Source organism: Chelonia mydas, chromosome 19 (genome assembly GCF_015237465.2).
Source record: "Chelonia mydas isolate rCheMyd1 chromosome 19, rCheMyd1.pri.v2, whole genome shotgun sequence".
Taxonomy (NCBI): Eukaryota; Metazoa; Chordata; order Testudines; family Cheloniidae; genus Chelonia; species Chelonia mydas.
Genome location: NC_051259.2, coordinates 8,901,024 through 8,914,344, shown reverse-complemented (window position 1 = coordinate 8,914,344; position 13,321 = coordinate 8,901,024). Strand labels below are relative to the sequence as shown.

The 13,321-nt window shown below is 40.6% G+C and overlaps 1 protein-coding gene across 4 annotated transcripts; it reads right to left on the bottom strand.

The window, feature by feature from the left end:
- Nucleotides 1–5,024: 5,024 nt before the first annotated feature.
- Nucleotides 5,025–13,199, bottom strand: TMEM50A (transmembrane protein 50A). 4 transcript variants are annotated; one of them, XM_037881585.2, is made up of 7 exons: nucleotides 12,891–13,199; nucleotides 11,324–11,427; nucleotides 10,409–10,521; nucleotides 9,583–9,650; nucleotides 8,469–8,561; nucleotides 6,483–6,543; nucleotides 5,025–5,641 (listed from the first exon to the last, which is right to left on the bottom strand). In XM_037881585.2, exons 2-7 carry the CDS (start codon nucleotides 11,414–11,416, stop codon nucleotides 5,596–5,598), a joined length of 474 nt encoding a protein of 157 aa, XP_037737513.1. In that variant the 5' UTR covers nucleotides 11,417–11,427; nucleotides 12,891–13,199; the 3' UTR covers nucleotides 5,025–5,595. The 4 variants fall into 4 exon arrangements, with proteins under 4 accessions (XP_037737513.1, XP_037737515.1, XP_037737514.1 ...); XM_037881587.2 differs by having other exon boundaries at nucleotides 13,009–13,199; XM_037881586.2 differs by having other exon boundaries at nucleotides 11,324–11,435; nucleotides 12,891–13,195.
- Nucleotides 13,200–13,321: the final 122 nt, after the last annotated feature.

Genomic DNA, 13,321 nt, shown 5'->3' with positions numbered 1-13,321 from the left:
CATCTTCTTTCGTGAATTACATACAATAGATCCATCCAGCTTTGATAGCTTATCCTTTTAAGATGCTTTCAGATTTTAATGAAGGAAAATATTTGAAACTCCTATTTTGAAAGTCAAAAAATAATCATGAACATTAAGGGCTTGATTCTGAGGTGCTGAGCATGCTGGTTCTGATCCAGCAAAACACTTCAGCATGTGTATATTTTTAAGCATAAGTAATCCCACTGAGGCTCCTGTTAAGGAGATGCTTGAGTGCTTTGCTGGATTGGGGCCAGTGTGCTCAGCACCTTGTAGGATCAAACCCTAAATTAGTTGGTTAAAGGAAATCTGTAGCTGTTTTGGTTTAGGCCAGCTGCTCTGAAAGTTCAAAGGGTAAGAAACTAAAGTGTGAAGTGGAATTGAAAATAAAAGGCTTAAGCCTGCAACTCTTACTCATGTGAGCAGTCCCCCTGAAGTCAATGGCATTACTTGTGCAAGCGTTGCAGTAGCTGACCCAGAGTTCTCAATCCTGAGAAGTGGGGAGTACCTGGGAGTTAAGTATTCAGCTCTTCAAAGGGTCAGGTCCACACTGGATATCTGAGCAGCACTCTTTACTGTACTGAATTGACTGAAGTGCCTCTTGCTCATGTTAGTGGTACTCACACAAGTAATCCTATTGACCTGAATGGGGCTAATTATGTGACTAAGGGGCTTGAAGCATAGGGCCCATAATGTGTAACACAGACAGTATTGGTCACAGGGTTAATTAATTATAAACCAGTTTCTAAATGGCTTTATCCTGGTTTAATGTTATTTAAATCTTAATATTGAAATAGTGTTTCACCTTTAAACACTTGTTTAAAGAAACAATGTAAAAAACCTGGTGCTGTGGGAGTGAATATTAATGAACAAACTTTATTTTGTATTTTAAAGGGACACAGTCAATATGAAAAAATCAGTTGGTCTGAAAATGTTGTTGTATATACAACAGTTAAAAGTAATGCTTATCAGTATTGCCATCTGATGGCATTTAAAGCCCCAATTCTGCATAGACTTCAAAAGGTCACCACAAGGGCCTGCCTGCATGGAACTCAGGATCAGGGTCTTAGTATATAGTTAGCCCTAATGCTGTAATGGACTCTGAGAAAGAAGATTCCTGTACCCACATGGAGCTCCTTGTAGGATTGAGGCCTTAATCATGGAGTTCCAGATCCTCAAAAGGTGTTTAGGCATGTGCCCACCCTGGATTTCAATGAGTTACGCAACTAGATACCTTTTGAGCATCTGGGTCAGAGTTTCTCCTTCATTTCGGACTGTTTGTCTCACTCCCAGCTTTTCAATTGCCTACATTAAGAAATTGTAAGTATTGGTTGTCTTTAACCAGTACACTTGCTTGAAAATAAAGCAAACTGGCAATAATCTGCCATAACAGATGATATTCTTTGATACAACAAGAAACCTATACTGTCCTTGATCCATTAGGTCTAAAGGGAAATGGAGTGTTATTTAGTGGCTAACTCTTCTCATGACTTCATTGGCAGTAATGAAAGAGTTTCTGGTACAGGAAGTGCTATTGTTCTGTTTCTGAGTCATGAGATGATCACTGACCTGCTTATTTCTAGAGCCCGGCACGGCTACAAAAATTTGGATCTGTATCCGAGCCACAATCTGCAAAGATGGTAAACAATACAACCACATCTCTGCATGTAGATTTGCAGGGCTCTCCTTATTCTATCAAATGTTCACAGAACTCCCATCAAAACAGATAGTAGCTGAGTCTATGCAATTACTTGAGTCCAGGAAGCTTAGTATGAGAACAACATAGAGTATGTATAGATTATAACCACTATAGTTGCCTCATCTCAGTTATACTTCTACTTATTTCCCTCCTACTAACAGCATTGCAAGAGTCCAGTTTAAGTGCAATCTGTTTTTAATTTTCCAGCAGTGTGTTGTACCTAGTGCAGTCAGTATTAATTTTTTTTTTTAAAGGGACACTTTTTAAAACGTTACTTCACATCTTACCCTAACCCAGATTTTTCAGATGTCTTTCACCATTGCTCAATCAATAGTCCTAACTTTAAACACTGAAAGGAAAAGGGCTGCTCGTATATCCACATGCATTATCACTTGAGCCCTGAGTAGTTATGGAATAAAAGTTCTACATGTGGTCCACTGTTCCAGGAGTAGAGAAAGCATAGCCAGAGAGCTACGGGCTGCATTCTACTTACAGCTATGCCCCAGTCAGTATTGACTGTCCCAGGACCACAGAAATGGTTCATCAGTTGGAGGCAGAATTCTCCAGCTCCTTCCCAGGGAATCTGCAGGGGACGCTTGAAAGAAAGAGGAGCCGTTTCTTAAGTGGCTTCTGCTATGCAGTAAGTCCTGGGAGGAATCACTTAAGCTAGTTCTGTACTGCACAGGAGCCACAGCAGTAAGTGGGGGCAAATAGGCAAAATTTGCAGCCTAGCCCTCAAAGTATTTTGCACAACCCCAGCTAAAGGCACATTCAAGCCAAAACTACTTCAGACTGCCCTGTCCTGATTTATGCAGAGGGCTCAGCTAGTTCCCCCATATGTATATGCTTCTGGTGGACAGGAGAGAAAACAGAGCTCACACAACTGAAGAGGAGAATTTAGGAACTGTGGAAAATACAAAGTGGCCAAATTCATCCTTACTGCAGCTACATGAACTTTAAAACTTGGCCTGTTGTCTTTAATTGTTCAATAACCAAAGCTTTTAAAGAGCCCTTAGAGTATAAGATTGAGCAGTTATTTTTTTACAAGATAAATATATTAGTTCACCATTTCAATGATAATCTTTATTCTTGATTACATTTGGATTATAAACTAAATCCCTTTATAGGTGTTTCTCATCTCTGAGGGAATTAAGGTTAACAGACTTTGTCCTCTACAGACAGGGCACTTAATTCTATCAGTGCTTCTAATAGATATTAGGAGCCATAGAAGGTATTGAGGAACTGCCATGAGAAGTTAGCTTAGTGACAAATTAACAGTCTTTGTACAGTAGAGTTAGGGGAGAGAACTATATACACTTATTCAACATGCCCTACATGGAGTAACTTAACTGAGCACAACTTTGTTAGTGGATGGAGAACTGTTAAGGCTTCCTTTTGCACCATACAGAAAAACGTGGCAGTTTCTTTCCTTGAAAGCCTGTTAGTGTTGCCTGTTTCTTCCAGCCTCCCTCCTCTTCAACCTCATACTGCACTAGATCAATATTTCTCAGTTATTCCTTAGGGCATTGATTCTGTTTGGTTTAAGGATAGTGGATTAAGAATACATGAATACTAATAGCCCAAAGCATTTGACGGCCTCCATCCTGATTGACCCTGGAACATTGTGAAGTGTAATGGTATGCCAACAAAAATAACATCATCAAGGCTTTATGTCAAGGTACGGTCTGGCCAGTTGAAGTAAATGCAGACTTGAGTGAATGGTTTAACAAACACTCATGTTAAACAAGAATGCATTCTCTCCCCTCTGTTTGGCATTGTAATTATGAGGAAAAAGTATTATACCACGTGATGCCTGTCTATAGCAGTACACTAGAAGAATTCGATTTTGCTGATGATACTGCATGTCAGTTGAGCTGCAAAAGACTCCGAACTCAGGCATTACATTAGAAGGCAAAGGAATACAAGAGGTGAGTCAGTTCACATACCTTGACAGTATCATGCATATATCCAGAAGGAACGAAGACTCAAACTGGCAAGGCAGCATGTACATTTACCAATTTAAACAAGATTGTCATCAAAAAAATTTATGATTAAAGATCCAACAATGTGAATATTCAACTGAAATGTTATTTTCAACTTCACATATATATGTGAAAGCTAGAAAACCACCAGAGCTATAGGCAGGTGTCTAAATGCCTTTGTGACTCAGGAAATACTAGGTATTAAATAGAATGAATTTATAACAAATGCCGAGATTCATCACAAAGTTCAACAACCTGTTATCCCAGAATTATACAGAAAGAAAGATGGAAGTATCTGGTATAGGTGGTAAAAATCAAGCCACAGCATTTGCCACTGCAGGCCTGCCCCTGGGCAGCTGGAGGATCATGTCATAGGACCAACCACTAGAATCCCTTGATCAAACAATACTTAAAAGGGAGAATTTATGCTACCTAACAGAAAAAAAACCCAAAAAGTAGCTGAGGGTAGACAGGGATGGTGGAGCCTTAAACAACATATGAGGGCACCAGAAGGATTCAGAAACACCTCCACAACCTAAGGGGACCATAAAGCAAGAATTGGGTCACATAATGGGTTCCCTGCTGCTTGACAAACCTCCCCCTGAAGGATGTGCTTGGGCTGTTTGAAGAGCTATTGTGTTTGAGAGTACTATTAGGCATTTTACTCTACTTCCTTGCATTGTAAATTGCATCTTATATTGTGTTTCATGGACTAGTTATGCATCATTTAATAGTGCTAGGCAAAATTTCAGACAAATAGTTTATTTGCCAAAAAAATGCAGTTTGTAGCCCTGCAACTATTTGTGAATTTGGCACAAATTTGCCAAATAAATAGTTTTGGCCAAAAGAAAATTTGAGGAGGTGGTAGCTGCCTCCCCTATAACTTGCCCAAGTATTAGGAGACTAACCTGGAATGTCAGAGATGCAGGTTCATTTCCCCCTTAGGTGGAGCAGGGATTTGAACTCGTCTCTCCCACTTATAAGGAGAATGCCCTGGCCAAGCCCCTGGATAGCGATATCCTGGGGCAAGTCTCTCCTGTTGGAACTGTTGCACTTTTTATAAATAAACAGTCATAGGAACAGGGACTTAAACTTAGGTCTCTCCAGTCCAAGGTGCCTGTCCTAACCACCTGGATATGGAGTCACTCACTCACTCTTCTTTCCCTATCCCAAAGACATTCTGATTTTTCAGAAGTGACCTTGACCCACCCACACTTATTGGTCCAGCTTCTGTTTAACACGAGGACTTAAAAAGCAAGTATCAATATTAACTATAACAGCACAGAAAGTACTGCTGCTAGAATAATGTGCATCTCTATGAACTCTTAACAGCAATAACTATTTTTATTGTAAATTTTTGAACAGTCTCAGTATGACTAGTCCAGTATTTTCATATAAAAACAACAAGGCAGTGTAATATACATTGTGAAAAAGTGCCACACAGGTTCTGAAATCCAGGATATGTTTATATTGTTCAGTATCAGATACAGGTATACCATATTGTAATAAATAAGTATTAAAATTGTTTAAGAGTACTTTTAATTGCAGTTTTAGACCTCAGATACAGTGCAGAACACTTGGTTAAATACACCCATTATTCCTCTATATTATTTATTTGTAGCAAACATACCACAAGAGTGTCTTCCATTGTTACACTTTTCCTATTAGTTTTACATTTCAGTCAAATACAATAGAACACAAAATCCACATCTAAGAAGACTAAAAAAAGTTATTTTAAACAGAACAGAAAATGGAAATTTTATTGACTCATGATTTTAGTTTTTATCCTCAGAAATAATTCAAGAGCTAGAATTTACAAAATTATTACAAAAAAAACTCAAAACACAGGTGTGTGCAGTAAAAAAATCAGAGCTTGACTCACTTCTGCAGACACATTCACTGCCACAAGTCTTCAGTTCGGCCAAATTTAAAGACCAGCCCTCTGTTTAAAAATAAAACAAACAGGAATAAACACATAAGCTTATTGTAAAGAATACAAGGGCCATCAACTTCAAAGGAAGCAGGCTCAGATTTCCCGGTTTTGGGAGATAAAATGTCAGATAAAAGACTTCTATCGTCAGTAAATTTTGATTCTGATCCTCCAAGCAGATCCATATGGGCAGATCCCTGACTTCACTGGAGGTTTGTCCACATGTGTATCATTAAAAGATTTGAGGGTGGAGGTTGTCTTAGAAATAACAGTAACAGGGAATCATGAATAGATGAATTTTACATCTAATGTTCAATGTCAGCCATTAAAACTAACTAGATTTAGTTTAGAGCAGTGGTTTTCAAACTTTTTAGGCTGCATGCCCCTTTCCAAATAATGTAGTTTACTGAATACCTCCATGTGAGATAGGCGGCATGTGAGGGATGGGGTGCATATGGGGTCACGTCACTCTCTCCTCCCCGCCCCCGATTTCTGCCCTCCATTTAGCAACAGCTTCTAGATTTTCAAACTGCGGGATGCAGAGGAACTTTCAGGGGGGAGAGTGGCGGCAGGCTCGGGAAGGGAGTGCCACCTCCACTCCCACTGCATGGGGATGGCATCAGCGCTCACCCTCCCAAACGTTCCTATGCACCCTGGTTTGAAAACCTCTGATTCTGAGTCACACAACAGAACGGAAATGTATACCAATGTAGCTGCAGTTTTAATTGAAAGATTATAAATCGATTAGGTTGCTAAATAGAATGTGTTGTCCACCATTACAGGATTGTTCTCACGTACCACACAGTTTGAAAACCACTCGTTTAGAAGGATAAACAAAGGAAAACAGGCTTACCCAAAAAAGATAAATGCATTCTGGAAAAAAACAGCTATTCCTGGATACACTAGTGGTTTTTCTGACAAAGGAAAAGAGAATTTCCATTATGTTTTCAGAACTCTATTTTCTCAAAAAAATCCTGTTTCCCTCTGATATTTCAGATACACTCAACTCCAGTATCATGTTCACAAAGAGTATCAGTTCAGTGTAGGAAAAGCATGTTTGGAGAGACTTGGATTAGGTTTTGTCAAATAACTTTAAAGAACCAGTGGAGTTTGATAGGAAAGCACTAATCAGAACTGAACACTAATACACACTAGATGATGCAAACTAACAGGAAAAGAAATCTACTTGGGGGAAAATTAATAAGGACTGCAAAATTATAATGCTGCAGTTAACATTGCAAATACCCGGCAAAATAGTTGAAAAAAAACACGGTGTAGAAAATATTGTATAACTTTAATAGCAGTAGGATGAACAGGATTCCATATCCAAGCCAACTGTGCACAGTGTGGTCTTTAGGGCATTGTTGTCATTGCAGTTTCATTTAGGCAGGTTTGCTATTATCTCATGACATTAGATGGAAGTTTGTCTCAGTATATCCATTTCTGTCTTTGCTAACATGATGAACCTCCACCCACCATCTGTCAGTTGCGTGCAACAGAAGAGAAAGCATAAGGTCCAACCCACTGGAAACTTCACACAAGATATACAATAGCCTTTTGTTCAGAAAAAACATTTAGTTTACCAGCTCAGATGTACCTCACTTTCTAGACCAAAACATGTATCACAAATGGAATGATCCCATGGGACTATCATCAACTGACTATATAACACCTTAAATGTATACAGTGGCATACAAAAATGGCACTGTGCTGAACAAATAACACTGTCCCTGCCTCAAGTACCTTAGAGGAATAAGTCAGTACAATATACAGAAATACACAACAGAACCAAAAGAGTTAGAAATGGTCTTATAGCTTAAGGCTGAGTTTTCAAACATGCTTAAGGAAGTTGATTAGCTAACTCCCCTAGGCTCCTTCGGAAATCCCAGCCTAAATGCTTCATGGAACAGATGGGTGACTAATACCAGAGAAGAGAATGTAAAGGTTCACTTTTAACAGAATATCACTCACCTGTTGTTACTCTATAACTACTGTGATGCTGAAGTTTGGAATTACCCTCACCTCTGCTATTCCTGCCTGGAACTGGCTCATGGTTTTATTTGTTTATATTTTATATAATGATCTTTTTTCCATATAAGACCCAAACAGTATGATTTTCCAGTTCCCTCAGGTTTCTCCAGGCTTCTCTACATGAGAAGTTATATCAAATAAAGTGTAAATTTAGAACGACCACAGTTATACCGATATAACTTCATGTGTGGACACACCTATTCTGGCATAAGAGTGCCTTTTTCTAGTTTCATTTATGTCACTCTGGAAGTGGTTTAAGCTATACTGGAAAAAGCAAGTCTTACACCGAAATAAGAGAGTCCACACAGGGAGTTATACCAGCATGATACACCAGTATAACTTCCTTTGTAGTTATACAAAGGCTGACTGAAGGCTTAATGACACAGAAGACAGATTAACAGTAACATACACTTTAAAAAAAAAATTGGAACTGACTCTTTGAAAAGGTTATCTCCTAAAATATTACCATTGGGAAAAAGCTGAGTGAAAAAGGAAGAGAAATAGAGTTGCTGGAGGAAAAAGGAATTTAGAAAAGAGAAAAAACAGAACAGGATAAATACTGAAAGAAAAATGGATGGTAAGGAGGAGGACAGGAAAAGAGAAGCCAGAAAGAGGATAAAGTACAGATAGTATGGGATGGGGCCTGTTCCAATTAGTCTGATTAGGGCACCAAAAATATTTAAAAAATAGACCTTCTTGGAGCTGATCCAGAAAGTAGTCACTCACTCATTCATTCAATATCCATTTAAAACATTATTACAGTAAACCATCAAAACAGGATGATGATAAGATCTGTATTGTATCTTACCTTTAACAACATAGCCTCCAAAGAGGATCCACATGGAAGCAATCAGAGATCCAAAAGCCATCATAAAACCAATGAACAGCCAGATGCGGGCACCTTAAAAATACACATATATATATTATGTCACTTTCAATCTGCTCTTGTTTCAAAACACTTTATACAATATACCACATCTTTCAAGACTGGGACTAGTATTGTGTACAATATACATCTTAAATCCATATTAAAGGAGAGATCGCAGGCAACAATTTAATCTGCTCTCATGCATGAGATAGCATAAATTATTACCAATGACATTTCAAAGAGCTATTAACATTATCCATAAAAATCTCATCTCTAAACTAAACTCTAATAGCAAGATACTCCCACCAGTGTACAACCTGACTGAACAGGGTTTGTGACAGAGAGATCCTAGTTACCCAGGATTGGCGATGTAATGATATTCTCCCTGCAGACTAGCAATGGAATCACACTGAGGCCATATGAGTGCTGTGCTGTGCTCCCTTCCACAGGAAATATTTGGTCAGTGGTGTCAGGGCCTTGTGCTTATCCTCTACAATGGGTGAAATTCACTCACAATCTATATACAGAACATTAGAAGAGCTGTTTATGGCATCGAGAGTATTTTAATTTGGATGCCACGTAAACTTGCACTAAAGTCCTAGGTGGCAGGAGTCAGAGTTAGACAGTGACCATTTGGAAAAGAGAATAGCCAATTATTAACTTGTACACAAGAACCAAAATAATTACTGTTTGGTTATAAATGATTATTGGATTGTATCAGCTGGCAGAAGAATGAAACCAAACACTATTACCATTCTTGCAAATTGTGTGGTAAAGATACAATTATGTGAGTGACAGGCAAAACCAGTTGTGGAAACCAAGAGGTCTGATTTAACAGGATCGTGTAAAAAGGCTAGTTGTTCTCACACATCTGAAAAAATAAGTTCACTGAAGTTTACACCTGGTAAAAATGCTTAGCAGTAGCACAACAGGAAACATACAAATGTCACACTTTTATATTCACATTATAAATTAAACTACATCAATGCATTGTACTGTAGGACAGACTATGCAGCTATAGCTCTATTTATAATACCATTTATAACATTTTTACCTGTTTGCCCAAGACAGCCTTCACTGTAACTGTCACCACGGACTTGTCCATTGGATACTGCATTGATCCTGCATGAATAAAACAGAATCCAATTGACAAATACAGGTGAAACTATACAGGAAATTCACACTTCCGAGTAATTTCTTCTATTTTCATGTACAAAAATGGTGACATCTTATTACTCTATAAATATTTTCTCCAACTGTTGCTCTGAAAAGGAGGGATAATTAATTTAGCAGCTCAAATTTGAAAAAAAAAAATTAAAGCATTTTTCAAAATATGACGAATAATTAAATCTACACAATTAAAAACAGCCATACAATTTAAAAAGAGGTCAACAGGGTCCCATGTGAATATGGGGGTCTTCCTATGTGTAAATTTATATCTGTGTAGTTCTCAATGCTGATTTGTGACTTAACTCTCTTGAAATGGCTATAAAATACCCCACTGTAGTCCATAACAACCTCTCACCCTTCAACACAGCAGAAATAATGTTCATTTAACGGCTGAACATAGGCCTATGACTATAAAATAGGACTGTGGCAGTTTAGAATAAAAGTCTGCACTTAAAAAAAAAAAATTAACTTTCCTTTCGGGGGGGGAAGGGATAGCTCAGTGGTTTGAGCATTGGCCTGCTAAACCCAGGGTTGTGAGTTCAATCTCTGAGGGGGCTATTTAGGGATCTGGGGAAAAAATTGGGGATTGGTCCTGCTTTGAGCAGGAGGTTGGACTAGATGACCTCTTGAGGTCCCTTCCAACCCTGATATTCTGTGATTCTAAGTTCTATAAAGTATGTTGGTTGTACTGGTAAAGAAATCACACCTACATTAGGAATGCAATAGTGGCTATAACTCCACAAGCATGGTATGAATGGTTGAAGTCTTCCATCTGAGGATATTTAACAGCTGCATCTATGATAATCCACCAGCCTGTAAAAAACTATTTAAAATACAACAACTTAAAATACAGACATGATTAAGTGCAATATCATTACAACGTTGTCTAGCAAAAATTAACATTAGTACCCTATATGAAAACGATATGGGGCCAATTTAGTTTTCATTAAAGTCAGTGGGGATCGTCTTGTTATACATGCAGCACTAAACTGGAAGAAACTAAAAAAACTGAAGTAGCACATGCTTACAATTTCAATAGAAAGATCATTTTACAACAACCTCTTAAAAACGTGGAGTAATCTGATATATCAGCTAGTCTATACTTTTAAAGAATGTCATTGTAATTCACTTAAAGCCCTGCTGTAAACTAGCTTTGTGGTGCACCAGAAGTTCCTTGCATGGGGTAGAATAAAGGATGAAGTGTGACACGGGAGTGACTGAAGACCAGGCAAATTGTGATATGGCATAAATGTGCTAACTGATCAGCTTTCTACAGTACCAAGAACTACCGAAAAATTGTGTTTTATATTGTCTGATGGTGATATAAAATGGTCTTACATATGTAGATTAGACCAAACTGAATTTTAGCATTGATCCGCACAGGACTGTAACATTATTTGGTCCTGCAGACCATTTTCTTAAGTAAACGAATCCTCTTCAGGATAACTTACTTTGAAGACAACCACACAATATCCAATATGAGCTGCCAGTGTGTAATAAATTCACAATGTGCCCTAGCAGGTTGTTCCTTTTGTGTCCTAAGCAGTGATTTTCAGTGCAGTACTGACTTGTTGCATACAGGCCAACAGCACATATAAAATATAAAAATGGTTATTTATACACACCAGCACACCAGCAGCAACTGATGCAATGGTATTACGCTTTTCTCCCCAGTCAACACACTCTGAGCATCTCATGGTCTCAAGAAATCCAGACATTTTTCAGCTCTCTGAAAAACCAGAAGATGAAGCAATTTTTATTTTTCCCTCCACAAACAGCATCTTCTCACACTTCTATGAAACAAGTGCAAGGTGACATGGAGTTGCTATAAAAATTATGAAGATTGTTAAAAAAGCTAGAAATCATCAGCATGTCAAAAACTGTCTTCTCACTAACCACGGCAATGGGCCTATGCACAGCTGAACAAGGCAGGAGACAAAATGCAACTCTTCAGGGCAAAAGAGCAATTGCCCAAAATTGCTCTCTAGGGTCTTTCTGAGGGATAAGAATGAAACCACTATCAGGCAGACCAGTCTACTCCCTCAAGGGTTTGCAGTCAGGTTAACAAAACCTAACAATCAACAGTATCAGAGACAGCTGACAGCATGGATCCCTGGTCCTTATCCATTGACAGAAGATCTATTAATACACACATGCACTGATAGAAGACAGGTTTCAGAGTAACAGCCGTGTTAGTCTGTATTCGCAAAAAGAAAAGGAGTACTTGTGGCACCTTAGAAACTAACCAATTTATTTGAGCATGAGCTCACCAAAGCTCATGCTCAAATAAATTGGTTAGTCTCTAAGGTGCCACAAGTACTCCTTTTCTTGATAGGAGACAGGGGATCTGACACACCCAGATAGTGAAGCATGGCTTGCCACACATTCTTAGATACTGGATGGGAAGATCATCAGCAATTACTTTAGATTATCAGTGACAAGCGATGTTTTTCCGAGTGATGAGTGGGCTTCAGCTTCCTTTGTTCACTGCCCAGGAAACACATGCCTCCCAAGCATGGGCTGCAGCATGGAGCTTTCTGCATCCTGTGGATACCCATCGCTTTAGGAACTGCGGCGGGGCTGTGCGTAGACAATGCTCTCACCATCCTTCTGCAGCTGTGGTAGGGCCTGCTGGCTCTCCTCACCTTCCCCTGCACAGCTGGGGAGAGGTGGCAGGGCCTCGGCCCTCACGGCCTCAAAGCCGTGAGCCACAATGGCAATCCTCCCCCCGCCTCCCCCAGTTAATGCAGAGAATCATGCCAGTGTCAGACAGCTGCCCCAGGCAGACCCAGGGTCCCTCAGCCTAGCTCCTGATGCAGCCAATGGATGACAGTACACTAGGCCAGGGCCTGGGGACATAATATGGCCCCCCACCCACCTTGGTGTGCCAACCATTAGCTGCATGGGGATGACCAATGGCCAGCGCCCCTCTGGTAGCCAATAGGATGAGAAGGCCAGTGACGCACAACCCCCAGGGAGCCAATGGCCAGCAGCGTGGCCCCTGGGGCAGCCAATGGCTACTGACAATGGCCAGTGGCTTCTCCCCCCAAGCGGTCAATGGCCGGCAGCCAATGGAGAGGAAGCAGCCTGTGGGCACCCCCCAATCAGCACCCTGGCTGCCCGCCCAGCCATGGCCGCAGCCCAGCCCCGGGGGCAGGGGTGTCTATGGGGCTGCCCGCGGGCCCCACTTACCCCAGCGCGCGGGCAGGAAGAAGGTGCAGCCGTTGGCTTAGCGGCGGGCAGCGCGCGCGCTCTTTCCTCCCTCGGCGGAGACCCGCCGCCGCCCCCCGCAACGCAGCGAACAAACAACCTGAGGCCTAGGGACCCGGATGGAGGAGAGCCTAGAAAGACGTCACGGCTCACGGATCGCCGTCTATCACACCGCGCATGCGCACCCGCCAGCCCTTCTCAGGCGTGTGACCATCACAAACTCAGCGGCAGGAGGAACGGGAACTACAGACGCTGCGTCGCCCTCCACCCCGCGCATGCGCTGTAAAAACTAGCAACGAGAAGGGAAGATGTTTCTTGCGCATGCGCCCCCAGGGTATGGTAGAAGGGTCGGGGGGGCCGCCCTTCCAATGCGCGGGCGTTTCTAGTTGGCGCATGCGCTTCAGGTTCTTCTG